Source organism: Ambystoma mexicanum, chromosome 9, assembly GCF_040938575.1.
Source record: "Ambystoma mexicanum isolate Mex_15411 chromosome 9, UKY_AmexF1_1, whole genome shotgun sequence".
In the NCBI taxonomy this organism is placed as follows: Eukaryota; Metazoa; Chordata; class Amphibia; order Caudata; family Ambystomatidae; genus Ambystoma; species Ambystoma mexicanum.
In genome coordinates this window covers 1,217,580,374-1,217,596,328 of record NC_090931.1, presented here as the reverse complement: position 1 = coordinate 1,217,596,328, position 15,955 = coordinate 1,217,580,374, and the positions used below count along the sequence as shown (strand labels likewise).

At 45.1% G+C, this 15,955-nt stretch overlaps 1 protein-coding gene across 4 annotated transcripts in view; it reads right to left on the bottom strand.

Annotated features, from left to right (window-relative positions):
• ZRANB3 (zinc finger RANBP2-type containing 3) overlaps positions 1–15,955 on the bottom strand; it is a 2,038,675-nt gene that overhangs the window by 1,712,444 nt on the left and 310,276 nt on the right. For all 4 annotated transcript variants that reach the window (XM_069616553.1, XM_069616555.1, XM_069616554.1 and 1 more), the window contains one exon: positions 4,655–4,833. In XM_069616553.1, the coding sequence (XP_069472654.1) occupies positions 4,655–4,833 (179 nt within the window). The remainder of the gene's footprint in view (positions 1–4,654; positions 4,834–15,955) is intronic.

Genomic DNA, 15,955 nt, shown 5'->3' with positions numbered 1-15,955 from the left:
AACACTGTCCCCTTTACCAATAAATATCCACACCAAGAGTCTAAAGCGATACAGATAAAAGCAAAGAGCAAAGAGCAAGAAGCCCAATAGACAGCTATGCACTCGACCGACTTCTCCAATTTTCAGTTCAATAATCGACAAAACCTGTGGTGGAGTGAGGCACACTTATGTAGGGATGACTGGCCAGGTGCTGGGAATTAACCCCTCCTCTCCCTCCAACAGTGCTTCCTGTGCGTCAAGTCTCTTTTCCATAATAAGTCTCTTGCCCTCGAGGGTCTGATAGTTTTCAATAAACAAACACAAATGGTCTGTTCCTCGTATGGCTTTGGGGTGACAGCTTCACCCCTGGGTCCCCCTCTTCCGGGCGCAGACCCCTCACAGTTGTTCCTGGACAATTCATTTAAACAGTTATTTTCATACGATAGTTAGGGTGATGACTTTCCACCCCTGGATCTCCTTCGGCCAGGCTCGGACCCCAAATGACAAGGGGAACGCTTCACTTCTTCCCCTTGTCTTGCAATATTTCCTGCTTTCACAAATCTTAATGTCCTTTCAAACAATGCAGTGTGAATCTCCCTCGATTTGGTTCACGCCTCTCAACACACTGTTAATAGGGACTTCAGGCCTCGCCCCTTTTCATTAGCATCCCTCTGCTAGGTTCACTCTTGTCAATCCTTTCTTAGTGAACTTTGGATGGTGAGTTTCCACCCCTGGATCTCCCTTCTTTGGGTTCGGACCCCTTTTGATTACCAGTTTCCGTCCTTCGGGTTCATTTTGCCAATTGTTGCAAACCAGTTCACTGTGGACATCCCTCAGTCAGGTTCACTCTTGCCGACACAATGTTCATGTACTTTTCATATCATGGGGGATTCAGTTCACTTAGTTTCCCATTCATCTGCCGGTCAAAGACTTTTGACTGTATGGAGGATTTGACGAGACCCCTGTATGCCCACTTTGACCTCTCTTCGCCTCTTCCCAAGACCGTAAACGTCCAGAGTTTTCTGCGTGAGCACCCACGTGGTGTCGGATGCCTCTATTGCAGGTTTCCCACCCACTTTCTCAATAGTTTATTTTTTTACTCCAAGTTCAATTAGCTGCTTGCTACATTCGTTCAACACAGTTCGGTTTCTTTATCAGGTTTTCCCTCGACTCACCGGCTTTGATGAATTGCTTTGCTTTCTTGTCTGTAGAGTCAAGGCCGGTACCACTGGGCCATTCGTCTCTTCCCGGCTTGGCTGTCAGCGGAGGAGGTGCCCGAGCACTGTTAAAATCTGCTGCAACACATGCTGGCTATTGTTTGCGGTCTTACAATTCCTTCTCTTGAGGCTTCACAGGACTCTGTCGATAAGGGCAAGGTCACTTCTCCCATTGGTGTCCTCTCGACTTGTGCCGTCCAACGCCTCCTCTTGAACTGCTGTGCTGAATTAGCTCTCACATTGTGCAGTCTGCCCTGCTCGACCTGTGCTCTCTTGCCCCACCTTTTATCCCTGTGGGGAAAGGAAAGGGCTGTCAAGTGTGTTTGATTCGGGTTAATTAGCTGACTCTGCCTGACCCTTGGGTTGGGACATGTCAGGTAGACAGTTTTAACATTCATTAGTTTTTTAATCACAGTGTAAAAGAGTGTTCATATGGGAAAAAGAGGGGGTTAGAGTTCCTGAATGTCCTACGGAGTAGAATGGGGAAAAGGTGGCATACGGAAGAAGGTGGTTAGGCAACTCGGAAAGGTAGGATTTGCAGGGGTTATGAAACAAACGGGAATGAAGATGAATCTTATCGTAAAATAAACAGGAGGAATTGTGGGAATGGTAGGGTTTGGTCAAAGAGGACCAGGAGGTTGAAAAATAATTATTAAAAGGGACGAGGAGAAGAGTGGCCAGGAGTATTCTGATAGGAACCATGAAAACAGGAATTCTGGGGGTTGTGGTTCTTAGCAAGTTTATTAGATACGAATGGGTTGTTGACTTTATCATTGGGTAAGGGAGATTCAATGGGTGGAAGGGATGATGAGCGGGAATAGCTTATATAAGCTTCAGAGACTTCGTTCCCTCACCATCCTCCCTTGTGATAGTACCGTGTCTCACCTAGGGTATTAACCCAAGCATAACACTGGGCTTTCCCTACCCAGGTGATCCTTCCCCACTGGTCCACCCCCAGGGATTGGATCCAACAGCGATGGCCGTGTCCTGGCCACCTGAATAAGGCATTCCTGGGCTATACCTGGGGAAGTACCCTTAGGTTTCTTACATTACTTACCTCCTCACGGTGGCAAAGATCACCATTGCTCTATTTCTATGTGTTTATAACGCGCCGACAGCCCGCAGGCATCAGGGCGCGGAGACATTGGAAATCCCCCAGAGGATCCAGCAATCATACAAAGTGCTGGGATACAGCGGTGGGGGAAAAAACATCACATTGGCCCGCATGAACAACATGGATAAATTTCACCTTTTTCGACTATGCAGAACAGTTCCCAGGGAGAGCATGTAAACCTCCAGCCCTCAGGTGGTGCTTGAAACACTGACTTAACTGGCAGGCAGGAGGGAGGGGGGCTGCAAAGCCACCAGAGGACGGACCATTGATCAGAAATATCCCAAAATTCGCACCCAACTTTTATTTACTGTCAAGACCGCACCTTGCCGTATTGTGCCATGTACTAGCTCTCTCTTTAGTGTTTTAGTTTTTTGTTGTTTGTACTTGCAATGCCATAAATGAAAAATAAAATGATGTTGAAAAAAAAATAGCTCAGCAGAGAAACACTCTGAGGAGAGGCACGGAAAGAAGCCCAGAGAAGAGCACGAAGGAGAGTTCCAGTACAGAAGTTGTGGCGGCGAGAAAACCAGGAGGTATAGAGAGCGTGATCAGGTGCAGCAAGCGAGAGGGGCTCGTTGATAGTCTGATGCACAGCTGAGGAAGCAGTGTGGCATGGAGCGAAGATACCGGGAAGACTCCCAAACGCTCACAGATGCAAGACCGCTAACTGTAGTTTAACGGAGCTCTGACTTAAAGCAGCGAGGAAGCCGTGGAAGACACTATATGCCTGAAGGAACCAGCGCAAGCACACCACGAGCGGAGACGAGACTCAGGAAAGCCGAAGAAAGTGGAAAGCAGACCGTGAGAAGGTGAGTCCGTCTGGGTGAAAGGGGGGCCCCGGACACAGCGGATGGGCAGCCCGGTGCAAAAGACATTTAATTTTGAATATCTGAATTGAATAAAGGAAAAACCAATGTGAAAACGTAATGAACAAAATGAGAAGTTGTGCAAGCAAGCATTGCAAAGAGCCAAGAATAATTGTGTCAAATAAACAAGCATTGCCAAGAGTTAAATAAGCAAGCATTGCCAAGAGCGAAGAATAACTGTGTGAAAGAAAGATAATAGTAACAAAGCCTGTATGCAAGAGAAACCCGGGGAAAGGGGGCCAGGTGTGCTCATCAAGAAAACTGAAACATAGAATAAGTATCTTAGCATGAGAGTGTACTGGGACGCCTATGTTGGTTTTACAAGTGAAAGCTCCTGAACAAGTGAACGATGACAAAACAAGTGAAAATAAAGCTTCAAGGGCACTTGAAAGGAGCTTAACTCCAGCCTCACGGTGAAGCAGAAATGGTGGCTAGATATCTATGAAACAGATGCAAGTAAGGTGCGTTGGCTGCGTGACCTGTAATGGGTGGACCATGTGGTCCGACAACTGTGCCAAGACCGAACACATCCACCTAAGGAAAAGCCGCTTTCTAATAGTTGTGAGTGAATAAAGGAAGAAAATCTGTGTCAACTGAAATGGAGGAAAATAAATGTATATTTTGGAACATTTAAGATCCCAAGGAATTGTATTATTTTCAAACAATGAAAGACTTGAAAGCGTGGGGAAGGGAACCCCTCTTTTGGAACGTGAACAGTTGGAACCTTGGGGAAGGGAGGACGCTTTTCCATCTAAGAGCCAGAAGAAGCTCTAAACTTTTATTTTGAACACTTCTCGTTTGATGCTCACATCCCTGATGTGAGGGCAAGTATAGGTTTTGGAGACAGACATTTGCTTTGGACTATTAGTTTCAGTTAGGTAGGGGAATCCCACCTGAGCATAGGGCAAGTTTGGCCTTCTTTCAACTTTCTTTTTATCTAATAAAGGCTTGTAACCTAAGCTTCATTCAGTTGCCTGGGACTACTTCATGATGTCATCACAGTAGACAGACCTTCCTGTGACTTTGTCCAATTTCTCCTGAAATCTGTGCCACAAAGTATACCATATTGACCGATTACTAAAAAAACGATTTGATGGTAGAACCCCCATCAACCCTCCTAAATGGTCCCAGGCTCTCTTTGCCTGTTTCAAAATTTTGGGGAAACATTCACGACACACTACCAGTCACTCTTTTACTAACCTGATCCTTTTCATAGGCCCAATCGCTCAGCCTCCGAGATGTATATTTCCCATGCCCCAGTAATACTTCTCTCAGACACACATGGTCTGCCAATTCACTAACCAGTTTGTTTATTAATTATGGCATCCATTTAAATGTGTTCATTTTTATATTTCATACAAAATATTAAGAACCAAATATATTTGTGTTTATGTTTGACCATTTGCTAAGATGTATTTTACATTACTGAGTCAATCCATGGGGCAAAAACAAAATAAACCAAGGAAAAATCCACTTACCCAATGTCAATTTTATTTTCAATTACACTGATGTCGTGAGGGCATAATTCTGGGATCCATTTTTCAAGTTCTTCTATCCAAGGATACTTCAGAGATGAAGGAACCACTATTAGCAATGGCCATTCACTTTTATAAAAGTAAGCAACTGCTATGGCTTGAATTGTCTTTCCTAAACCCATCTACAAAGAGAGAAAACACATAATTAAATCGACAGAACACTCAAATTCAAGATTAGACACCCGATTACAAAAATTGCTACATGCTTTTGTTTTTAAAGAACAAATGAGTTGCACAACAAATCAAGGGAATTCTCCCCTGTCCCCAAAGGGCAGCCACCACCTTTGGGATTAGGGAAGTGAGCCTGCTAAACTTAACATCCTTCAACCCACTTGCAGGACAGGCAATCACCAGAAAGGAATACAAGTTCTCCTCTTTTATCTCAAGATTCCAATATCTTTGTTGGCTAAATGGGAGTTAAAATGTATGATAACTTGAAACGTCCTTGCAAATGGCTGCCATAGATTTAGACCCTCTGTACTCAACATCCTCCCTGGAACCAGAGAACAGTGGATAATCCCACCCCCTAGCAGAGGGACAACTAAAGAGTCAATCAGAATTGGAAAAAGACGACAAACCCGTGGTGCTAGAGAAGCCCACAGACCTCCTGCTGGGAGGGAAAAAGGAGTGTATGCTAAGTGTGACAGACCAGACAGCAGCCGACCCTACAGAATTCTGAAAGCTCCTGTTGGAACAGGAACCTAAAACAACTGACCCAGAAGAGTATTGAGGCACAAACACTGCCTGAGTAGCGGACATCCGGCGTACAGAGAAGCTGACACTGAATTCCCACCAGAAGCCAGCGGGAAGAGACGGCAAGCTCCACCCAAAGCTGAACACTGTGGGGAAGCCGAATAATTAGTGCTGTGCCAGACAAACACAGACTCTACCGAGGAGCACTGGCTGGAGACGAGAGGTATGCAATGGCTCGGAGGAAGCAGGAAGAGGTCAACAAAGCCAAACAAGACCAGGAAAAGGGTGTGAGAGAAACCAGACCCCCAAGGTGCGGTGAGAGGAACCAGACCCCCAAGGCGGGGAACCCCAAGGCGGTGTGAGAGAAACCAGACCCCCAAGAAACCAGAACCCTAATGGCGGAGTGAGAAACCAGAATCAAAAGGCAGGGTGAGAGATACCAGAACCCAAAAGGTGGGGTGAGAGAAACTAGACCCCAAGGCGGGGTTAAGACCAGCAACTGCCTAGGTAGAGAGAATGCCAGGCGATATTTTGGTAGGGAACACAAAAAGAACACTCAAAATGGTGATAGGAGCCAGGGGTCCCCAAGTGAGTAAGGGGACAAAAGACATTACTTGCTTGAAATGTGCCATGGAGAGGAAGATTGAAGGGAAATTAATTATACTTGCTTGGACTGTGCTTCGGGGAAAGGAGCCCATATTGATCAAGATACACTGTGGTAGGGGCCAGAAACCAGCCACCACTATTTTGCTAGGGTCAGGGCCCCAAGCATACCTTTGTTGAATTAGTGTTTTCTGTTGTAGTTTTAGGGACAGAACTCAGTGAAGCGTAGAATTCTGGATAGAGGACTTTTCTTGTTTTGTAATACATCCTGACAAGTACCATTTTATGTTTTTCTTTATAAAATAGGGAAGAGAAATATGGGTTTAGGGACAGCTTAGGCCGTGTGATTTATAACAAAAAACAAACATTTAGCCAAAATGCCACCCTGTCTGTCTCCTGATTCAGATGTACCAAAGTTAATATAGTAAAGAACTTTCACTTGACAACACCCTATTTGGTGGATTTAAACAATGTTTACCATAATGCTACAGCTTAACCATTTTATAAAAAGGGAATGAGCCACAAGTTATATTACAACAAAATAACAGACACAAGGCATAATTATGTTATGGAATTAATCCACAGGAATCCACATATGATTTACAAGTTAGACCATGTTTTTCTGGCGTCCAGCAGTAAAACAGACCTTACGTGTATAAGGCCTGGGACGAATCCTGGGAATTTGTCCGATCTCCTCGAAGGGGAACCTCCCCCTTTGCACTAGGGAGGTGAGCCCACTAAGCAATACTCCCGAGGTGCAGGACAAGCAGGATCTCTCTGGGGGTTGCCCCGACACATCCCTAGGAGACAAGAAGTCCCAAGTAAAGTTGTGACTACACCTTCCCATTAGACAGAATCTCCATTATTTATGGGTTACATGGCAATTGAACCATGTTATAACATAAGGAGCCTTTTAACTGGCTTGACTGCTGACCCCCCCTTTGCTGACCTGTTTAGGAGACGCAGAACCAACCCCGTTTCCTCTCTTGTTTTGAACTTTGAGGAAGGACCATGTCATACGTGGCGAGCAGAGGAATCCTGGAGTACAGGAAACGCTGCCGATTCCAGGATAGTAGAGCACCCGGAGATCCCACGTCTCCTGAAGGGGGAGGCCACGCCACTGGAGATGTGATACATTTTCCAGGGTACGCTGCAATAGAGTCGATGACCATGGCACAGCCACTGGAGCCACTGCCTCCTTTGACGAACGCCGTCACCAGAAAACAAATACGTGGCCGATATAGTGGAAAGAAAGGAGGGTGGTGAAGCTCTGAGGCTCCAAGCAGGGGACATCAACCCAGTAACCCCAGAGGGGGTGAGGACATTATACTATGCCTACTGCAAGAAGGGCTAACAGAGGTAAGAAAGATAAAAATACACTGAATGTGTTGGCAAGACACAGCAAGGCCGTAAAAGACCCAACTGAACAAGACAGTCTGAAGGACCAGAGAGCCTTGCCAGGGTTGAGAAACCCAACGACCCACGACGGTTGAGAATCACAATAATTCACAATGAGCAATAGAATCAGAGAGTCCGGGTGGGACCGAGAAAACGAATCAGATAAGAAATATAGCAATAGCCTTGAGCGGGTGATGAAGAGAGACAATGGAACCAGAGGTTCAAATCCTGTTGTGGCACATGTGAAGAATCCTACGTATTCCTCACTGAAAACCTGCCTAAAGTCTCCTCCCAGGTGGCCAGGGGAAGGCAGACGCTTCCTGATCCCAACCCGAGGGGTGGTGTACTGCAGGAGGATCACCTGGGAGGAGATGGGGCTAAGGGCAGTGAAGAGATTCCGTGGGATGAGACAGTAATTTAGCTCTGACGGGAAGATTCATACCCCTGTACTCAAAGAGGTTATGGCTTATTGTCATTTTAAAGTCTCTCAACTTCATAGGAGATCGAAGGTTATGAACCCTAATGATATAAAATCAGAACAAAATATTCCGAAAGAAAGATCCTTTTTGGTAACCCAGACTAAACACCTTCCTAAAACCAGAGGGTACAATGTAAATCATTATGGAAATGTTGTCTTCACTAAACCATCTTTCCCGAGGTTACCTAAATCTCATAGCCCCTCTGTTAAAAACCTTAAGGAAATTGAATCTACCCTTATAAATAATGTAGAAGTCAAAATACCCAACTTTTGTGGAAGAAACTACAAGTCTCAGAATCCTAGAGGGGATGAGACGAAGAAGAGGGCTGAAGAGGAATGTAGATGTAGTAGTCAGGCAATTAAGCCTAGTAGTCATTGTAGTCATGCAATTAAGGCTAGTAACCTACACCTGAAGTCTGTCATTGAACCTGTAAGGCATAAAGGCCAGCGCAGGAAAGGAGGAGTAGAAGGTGCTGGAAGAAAGCTGTAAGGCTGGATGTCGTAGCATTATCAGAGGAGGAGCACAAGGCTGGAAAATCACAAGAATGTGGAACAACTGAAGTGACACCAGAGCGTGGGGACAGAGGATTTCACTTGCAAGCTCTGAGAGTCCTGTTCTCCCAAACACTTAAATGCAGAGGCTGCGCAGCGGAAGACGTGCAGAAGGATGAGTTTTCCACATCTGAGCTGTGTTGCAGTGATTACTGAGCTGTGGAAGTGCAGGAGACTAAGGCCAGAAGCAGAAGGCAAGCAGAGGGTCTCGAGAGAAAAGGATACTCCCACATCAAGTGGCCTGACCGAAACACCCATACCGGAGAAGTGTGTGGGTCCTCAGCGAGCCAGAAGTAGTAGAAGAGGCAAAGGAAGTCAGGGAAGAAGTGCAACCAACAAAACAGTGTCAGTGAAGCCGCTGAGTGAAAACAGCGTTCAAATACACTGTGCATTCCTTGACGGTAACTATAGCCAGCTCCTAACTGACTTGTGTAATATCTAATACAAGGAAAAGATGTTCGTTATAACAGAAGTCTTACCATCAATGGAATTGTAGCACTCGCGTGAGAAGCTAAAGCACTTAGCGGGTCCTTCCTCTCCGATATCTTTTTCTCTACCTGTGGCGTCCCCCAGGGCTCCAACCTCTCTCCTTGGCTGTTCAACCAATACCTGGCACTCCGTGCCCACCGCATCGCCGCCCTCTGCCCCAATTTTCAGTGCTATGCCGATGATAGCCAGCTCATTTTCAAACTACCCTCGGCCTCCTCCTCTCCTTCCCTCATCTCTGACTGACTGTCTGCTATCCAGGAGTGGTGTGCCACCAACAACCTCTGCCTTAATGCCAGTAAGACCGAGATTCTACTCATCGGCACACCCTCTCCCTCCTTCCCTTCAGCTCTCTGGCCAGCCTCTCTTGGCCCTCTTCCTGCTCCCACCTGCAAGGCTCAAAACCTCGGGATCATCTTCGACTCCACACTCTCCTCCTCTCCTCACATCTCCGACGTCTCTAAGAAGTCACACTACCAGCTGCACCTCCTCAGAGGTATTCTTCCTCTCCTCTCATTCCCCCAGAAGCTCACCGTCTCCAGAGCCCTGGTTCTCTCTTAGCTGGACTATTGCAACAGCCTCTATCTAAATCTGCCTGCCTCTACTCTCTTCCCTCTGCAACTTATCAAAAACAGGACTGCGAGACGAAACACCTCAAAACCTTCCTCTTTAATTCTGCTTTCTCTGCCTCTCTCCCCTGCTGAAATTCCTTGCCGATTCTGCACCGGTTACCTGGCCACCCTTTCTGATCCTGGGGCCAGGTCCCGCCTTTTGCTCACCTGCCCTGCCTCCCTGGCAACCCCCTGCACTTGGGGACTGGTTCTGAAATCCCTTCAGTCCCCTTACCAGCACTTATGTGTGCTCTTACCTTGCACTTGCCACCATCAGGCTTTTTATTTATTGTATTTATTCTTCTTTCCCATGTATTGAACTGCACTTTCCCTTCCCCTTGCACTCTTCCCTTTCTCCCTACCCTTGCACTTGCGCGATCTAAATGACACCTGCTTAGTAGGATCGTTGTCTGCCTTCCACTGTTTTTCCCCTCCCTTGCCTCGTCGCCTTGAAACACTTGTGTATAGGCGCGTTATAAATGCCATATCATATCATAAAAGCCGTTGTTGATGTATCCAAAGACTGTTTGCTGTATAACAGAGTGGACACGTGTCCCTAATTAGTAAGAGGGAATGCTTTAAAACATTACAGAATACCGAAATGTGTCTATATATGAGTTACAAGTAACAGAGTGAAAACTACATCAAAAGGAGATTGTGTGTGCCTAATTATAATTCCTAAAAGAAACCTGAACTTCATTCTTTACTTTTTGTCATAACACATAACCGATGGGAGACATGGCACGACTGGCGGCACCACCATTAATGCTACACCACGCTTTGGCCGTTTGCTCTTGCCGCGGTCCAGTCTTTCTTTCCAACATGGCGTCGCCCAACAGAATAACTACAGTCCACACTTGTTCGCTGGTGCGTTGCAACCCTGTTATTCTCTTTTGGGTTAGACGCTAGTGTTCTCCTTTCATCTTCTCTCCTCCTTCTGCCTATCCAGCCCTGTGCTACCTTTTGCTCACAACTTCCTCGCTCCTCCTGCTTGTCGGTGCAAGACGACCCTTTGCTGGCCCCCTTTTCTTACTTGTGTCTCTCGCAGCTGTTCCATCGCCCTGCCTTTGCAATGCTTCGTAGTACTCGCCCTATGAAGAGCGTCCGTGCTGCTGTCTTTACCTTGAGCACACCGGAGAACGATCTACCGCTACAACACTTCAGACATGGGGGTTAGAGGGTAGCTTTATGCCGGCTAGCTTTTACCCCATTTAGGGCTGCACCTGGGGAGCCACTTGGTCTTGCTGGGTTATCTAGGCGGACAGAGTGGCTGCTTCTTCACAGAACGCAGAAGAGGGTTAGCGTTCTGTGAAGAAGCAGCCTAGTACTCAGTGTAAGGAAGGCATGGTATCAAAGTGAGACAGACACAAGTGACCAGAGTTCAAGGGTGTTTATTGAACTTTATCAAGAGTGTGATAAACACCTATCTAAACCTAAATCTAAGATTGGAGCAAGCTACAAACATAAAATAATAATGCAGTCCTAGTGGAATCTCATCAAAATAAAAGGGCCTATACTAAAAGAAAACTATGGCCAATCCTTCCCTATAAGTAACAAATAGTGTGGGGGTGATGTTCATGAAAAAGAAAGAAGTGTTCACAAAATTATATGTCAGGATGTTCATGCCATTGGCCTTCCTTCCCCACATCCTCAGCACGGAACAAGGCGGTTCTCTCGAGCATAGCACATTCTTGGGCTTCTTCAGCACGAGATCACAGTTCCATTACAAGAATCAGGGCCTTCTATGCCCAAGTCTCTGAAGTTATCAAAAGGTGTCTGGCTTCAGAGAGCCTGATGTATCAAACAAACAAAAAGTTCCTTTACAAGTCTTCATGTAGGGCGGATTCACTCTTCACGCTGGATATCCCTCAGCCGGGCTGAGATCCCCTTTACACAGTCTCCCTCAGCCGGGTTCGAACAAAATTACAGTTCGTATTAGCTATCGAAGATTTTCAAATGTGCATAGTGTTTGGCTTGACAGGTTGCAAGACCACTTTGATGTCACAGTTCACAAATGTACACTCTTAGTTGGATACCTAAAAGAGTCCTTCGAATGAGCACCCATGTGGTGCCGGACCACTCTGTATATGGTATCTTGCGGTTGTCTCCAAACGTTCAATTACTTCTTTAGTTCCAATAATACTTGCGTCGCTCTTTGCCAACGACTCACACACGATTCTCTTTATACAATGTTGATACTTGCAACCTTGGTTCAAACATAGACCAGTCTGCTATCGGTCTCTCCAACTCACCGGCTGTGCTGACTTTACTGGAGCTGCTTTGTTGTGGGAGCCAAGAACAGTACACTGTGGCAGCAATCGCTCCTCCCCGCCTCGGCCATCAATGCAGTAGCGCCCTGGGTACCTTCGACACACAAAGCACATTTCTTCAGCTTTAATTCCCGGTCTTATGATTCTTATTCTCGAGGGATCGTGAAAGTAGCGGTTTTCCTCCAAAAAGGCCAAGGGCAACTTCGTTCTTCCAACTCTTTCTGCTGCCATCTCGGAACTGCTGCTTCCTCGAGTGTTTTGCCTTGCTCAGAGTGAGCCATCGTGCTATGTCTTTCATCCATGTGGGGGAAGTGTGATGGAGGTCAGGTGTGTGAAACTATCAGTAAATGCCCGACTCTGCCTGACCCTTGTGTTGGGTCATGTCAGGTATATGGCTCGGATGTTAGTCCATTTTCTCTCACAGTGAGCTGTCCGCGAAACAATGTTAGTGTCAGGAACGGGGGGGGAGGGGTTTGGGGGAATTGAGCTCCTAGGTATCCTACCTGGTAGGATGGGGAAAAAGGTGTTATTGGGAAGGGGATACCGCGTCTCACCCTCCAATGTCCACTTCTACTCCCCGAAGACCCCTCATCCAGGTGATCCTCCCACACTGGTTCACCGCCAGGAACTGGTTCCAATAGCGATGGGACTAGCGGGTGAGACAACTTCAGGTTTCTCACATCAGCCAACAAGGAGCTCGCACTGAATCAGCGGCATCAGGTGAGGGAGACAAGGCACTTTGTGAGACCTTTATAAAGGAATACAAGGATTTATTCAACTTTAAATCTTAAAAACTACTTGAAAGAGAGGTTGCATGTGCCCTATTGTGTTTTCACTTGGAAGACTGAACTCTATACTGTATCCAGGAGTGACATGTATTCTATTTCCAAGAAGTAAAGAGTTTAAAGCCTTGAAGAGAACAAGTATTACCCAAGCCAACAGGCATTCCCTTTTTATAATGAAACTTGTCTTGCCAAGAGGTTAAGAGCCATCTAACTATCTTGTGAAGTTTTTAACAGTCAAGTGGTATAGGAAACAAGTACACAACTGTTACCTGAAGCTGAGAGAGTGGCAGATGAGATTGGGTAATAACTGTGGCTGAATAATGACGCAAAAGTGGGAGTAAAGTCAGGGAATGGGAATTAAATGCTTGTGAAGAACACTTTGAAGTAGAGTACAATCTGTGGTGTGAAGCTGATGAAGCTAGAAGGAAGAGTGTCTAATGAGCAGAAGCAGGTTAGTTTTGTGGTAGACAGAGGCAAAGAGGCTGGCACCTTTAAGAAAGTCATTAAAAGGAAGAGAGTGCCCTGCCTACCTCAAGAGGTCGAAGTGTCTGATAAAAATCTATCTAATAATTCATAAGTACTGAAGCAGTAGTAGTAACACTTGAACTGTGGTGGTATATACAGTTGTCAGCAGATGTCACAATGAAGTGGTTGAAGCAATAATATACTGTGGGACAAAAGGGACTGTTCACATAGTACCAACAGTAAAAGTGTGGTTGTTGGAAAAAGAAGAAGCAGCACACAGAAAGCATCCTGATAAATATACCAAATGTAAAGTAGTAACTGAAGAAGTCCTAAAGAATTGTGTATTATTGACATTGGGGAATATTACACCTTTGTTTGAACAATAGCAAATTATTTTGAAGAAGAAACAATGTATCATTATAACTAGGATTACCATGGGTGCTATTTCTTTTCTGGAAGTTGGAATAGGATCTTTTCATCCAGGAACCAAGAAATGTTACCAGTGGATTTTTGCTTGTTGAACATTTGTTTCGACTTTGAACTTTTAAGAATTGGTTCAAAAAGTTTATTTTCTTTTGCTGAACATTTTGAAGTTGACTTTAAAGCTTGGAGAAGGAAGGCCATTCAGATATTGTGTTGATATTGTTTTTTTACATTGTGTTATGTACATTTCTTTGTATATTTGTTGTTTAGTGTAAGGGCCAGTTTACCCATGTTAGATAATGTTCCTTAGCCTTTAGACTAGGTTTGGGAATTTCTCTGTAGAGTAGGGCAAGCAAGGTATTTTCTCATTGTATTTTAGTTAATAAAATGGCATATTTTGAGAAATTTACAAGCAGATGTCGTCCTCCCATTACTGACCCCTCACACATACAAAATGCCAGAATTACAAGAACAAATATTGCAACTAAAGACAGCACCTTATTGAGTTAAGTCAAGCCTTGTCAAGGAGGTCAGTAGTCCCCTTCTACATTAAGTAACTCAGAACTTGTTTTGAACCGTACCAGCAGGCTGAGGCCTGAATCACAAGGTAGTACAATTGGGTGGGGGTCAAGCATTAGCCAGCCCCAGCCAAGAGGATTGTAGGCTACATCTATAGGCTAATTTTTGTTACTCTGTTATTAGTCGTATGGTCAGGCAATAGGACAGAATATGTTGGGACAGAGGACACATGCTATTTTGTTAGACATCCTGACAAACACTATTTTTGTTATTTTGTAGGCTAGAGAACCACCATCACAGAGGTATGGATAGGACAGGTGCTCGTTTACTTTAACAAACCCGAATCAACTGAGAACATGTCTGACTTACCAGAGACCATGCCAAAATGATGTGTGTGTGTGTACAGAGGCAGGAAAGACAGAGCACTGCCTTCTGTGTGGAGAGGCGTATTGGTGTGTGGAAGGACCTGTTTGAGTGTCCTGCTTGAGGTATTTTTGATCAGCTGTTAAATGGAAACCGATTTTCCCTCGCTGTTTTAAAGCCTTCAGAAAAGCTGTGTGTGCTTTCGGCTGTACTTGTATTCCTCCGATGCCCCCTCCCGGCACCCCTCTTTTTAGCCTTTAAAAAAGGGAGTTCACTTTGCAAGGAACCATTTAGCAATGCCGATAATCCAGGCATCAAATATTTGTATTATTTTCTAATTGAATTTGTATAGCACTTTATGCCCAAGCGCTAAACAGTGTAGATAATGATACAGTAAAAATTAACATGTCAAAGAAACAAAAACCAACAGGTAACGGAGAGAAGATGAGCATTAAGGCAGATCTTAAAAAGGGAAAAAGAAGCTATTGAACATAGAGAGAGGGAGAGAGAGTTCCAATTTTTGGGAGCAAGCACAGCAAAGGAGCATGAACGGGATGGCGCAAAGGGGGAACGTGGGACAATTAAAAGAAAAAGGGATTGGGTCAGGCTTGTCAGATCATGCAATGACGATGGGATCCCTCAGCAGTCCAGATGCTGTGCTAGCGCCTACCCACCGAAATGTGTCCCACTGATTGGTAAAACAACTTGTGTAATAAATTGCCCATGGCAGGAGTGCTACGTGAAACACCCCCTCGGGAAAGTAGAGCCGACAGATTCAGGAGCTACAGAGGAGACATGATTAACAGGTTGAAAACGCAGATAGAGTAAGGTATAAAGTTACACCCAATTCCAGTCAGCAATGTAGAAATGTCCTTACCTATGGGTGAGTGGCTCCAAACTAGGAGCACCAATGATTAACCCAGCCCCTAAGCTAATTACCATGAAGGCACCATGAAGCAAGACGCAGACAACAGATTCAAAGTTCAAATAAAGTGTTTTTATTAACTTAAATGTCAGGATGGTGTAAGGTCTAACTTGCCCTATGCTAAGGTGGGATTTCCCTAACTAAAGAAACAAAGGATAGTCTGAGTCAGTAAGTTAAACAAAAGTGTGTCCAAAACCTATACTTGCCCTCACAACTAAAGCTAAACAATGTATAGGGAGTTCATTAACAAAAAAATAGTGTTCCAAATACAGTACTGAGCTTCTTCCAGCTCCAAGCTAACTTTCCAGCTCCCCTTCCCCATGTTCAAGGAAGTTCACCACCTCTCGGGGTTCCCTTCCCCAAAAAGACAAACACAATTTCAAAAAGGATCTCGGGATGTACTTTCTCAAGAAGACAACATAGGTCTAGAAGTCTCAAAATGTCTTGGGATTTCCTTCCCCAATGCAACAACATACTTCTATAGAGGCCTCACGATTTCCTTTTCCTCAGGCAAAACACGGCTCAGTGGGTCTAAGGTTTCCTGTCCCTCAAGACATAAGCTTGTCCAGCTTGCCAACTCACATTCAGTTCCAGTCTCTTAATATTCAAAACCAATTTGAGGTCAACTTAACACTCCCGATTCCTTATCTTCACCTGAGCAATCTCTTTCATA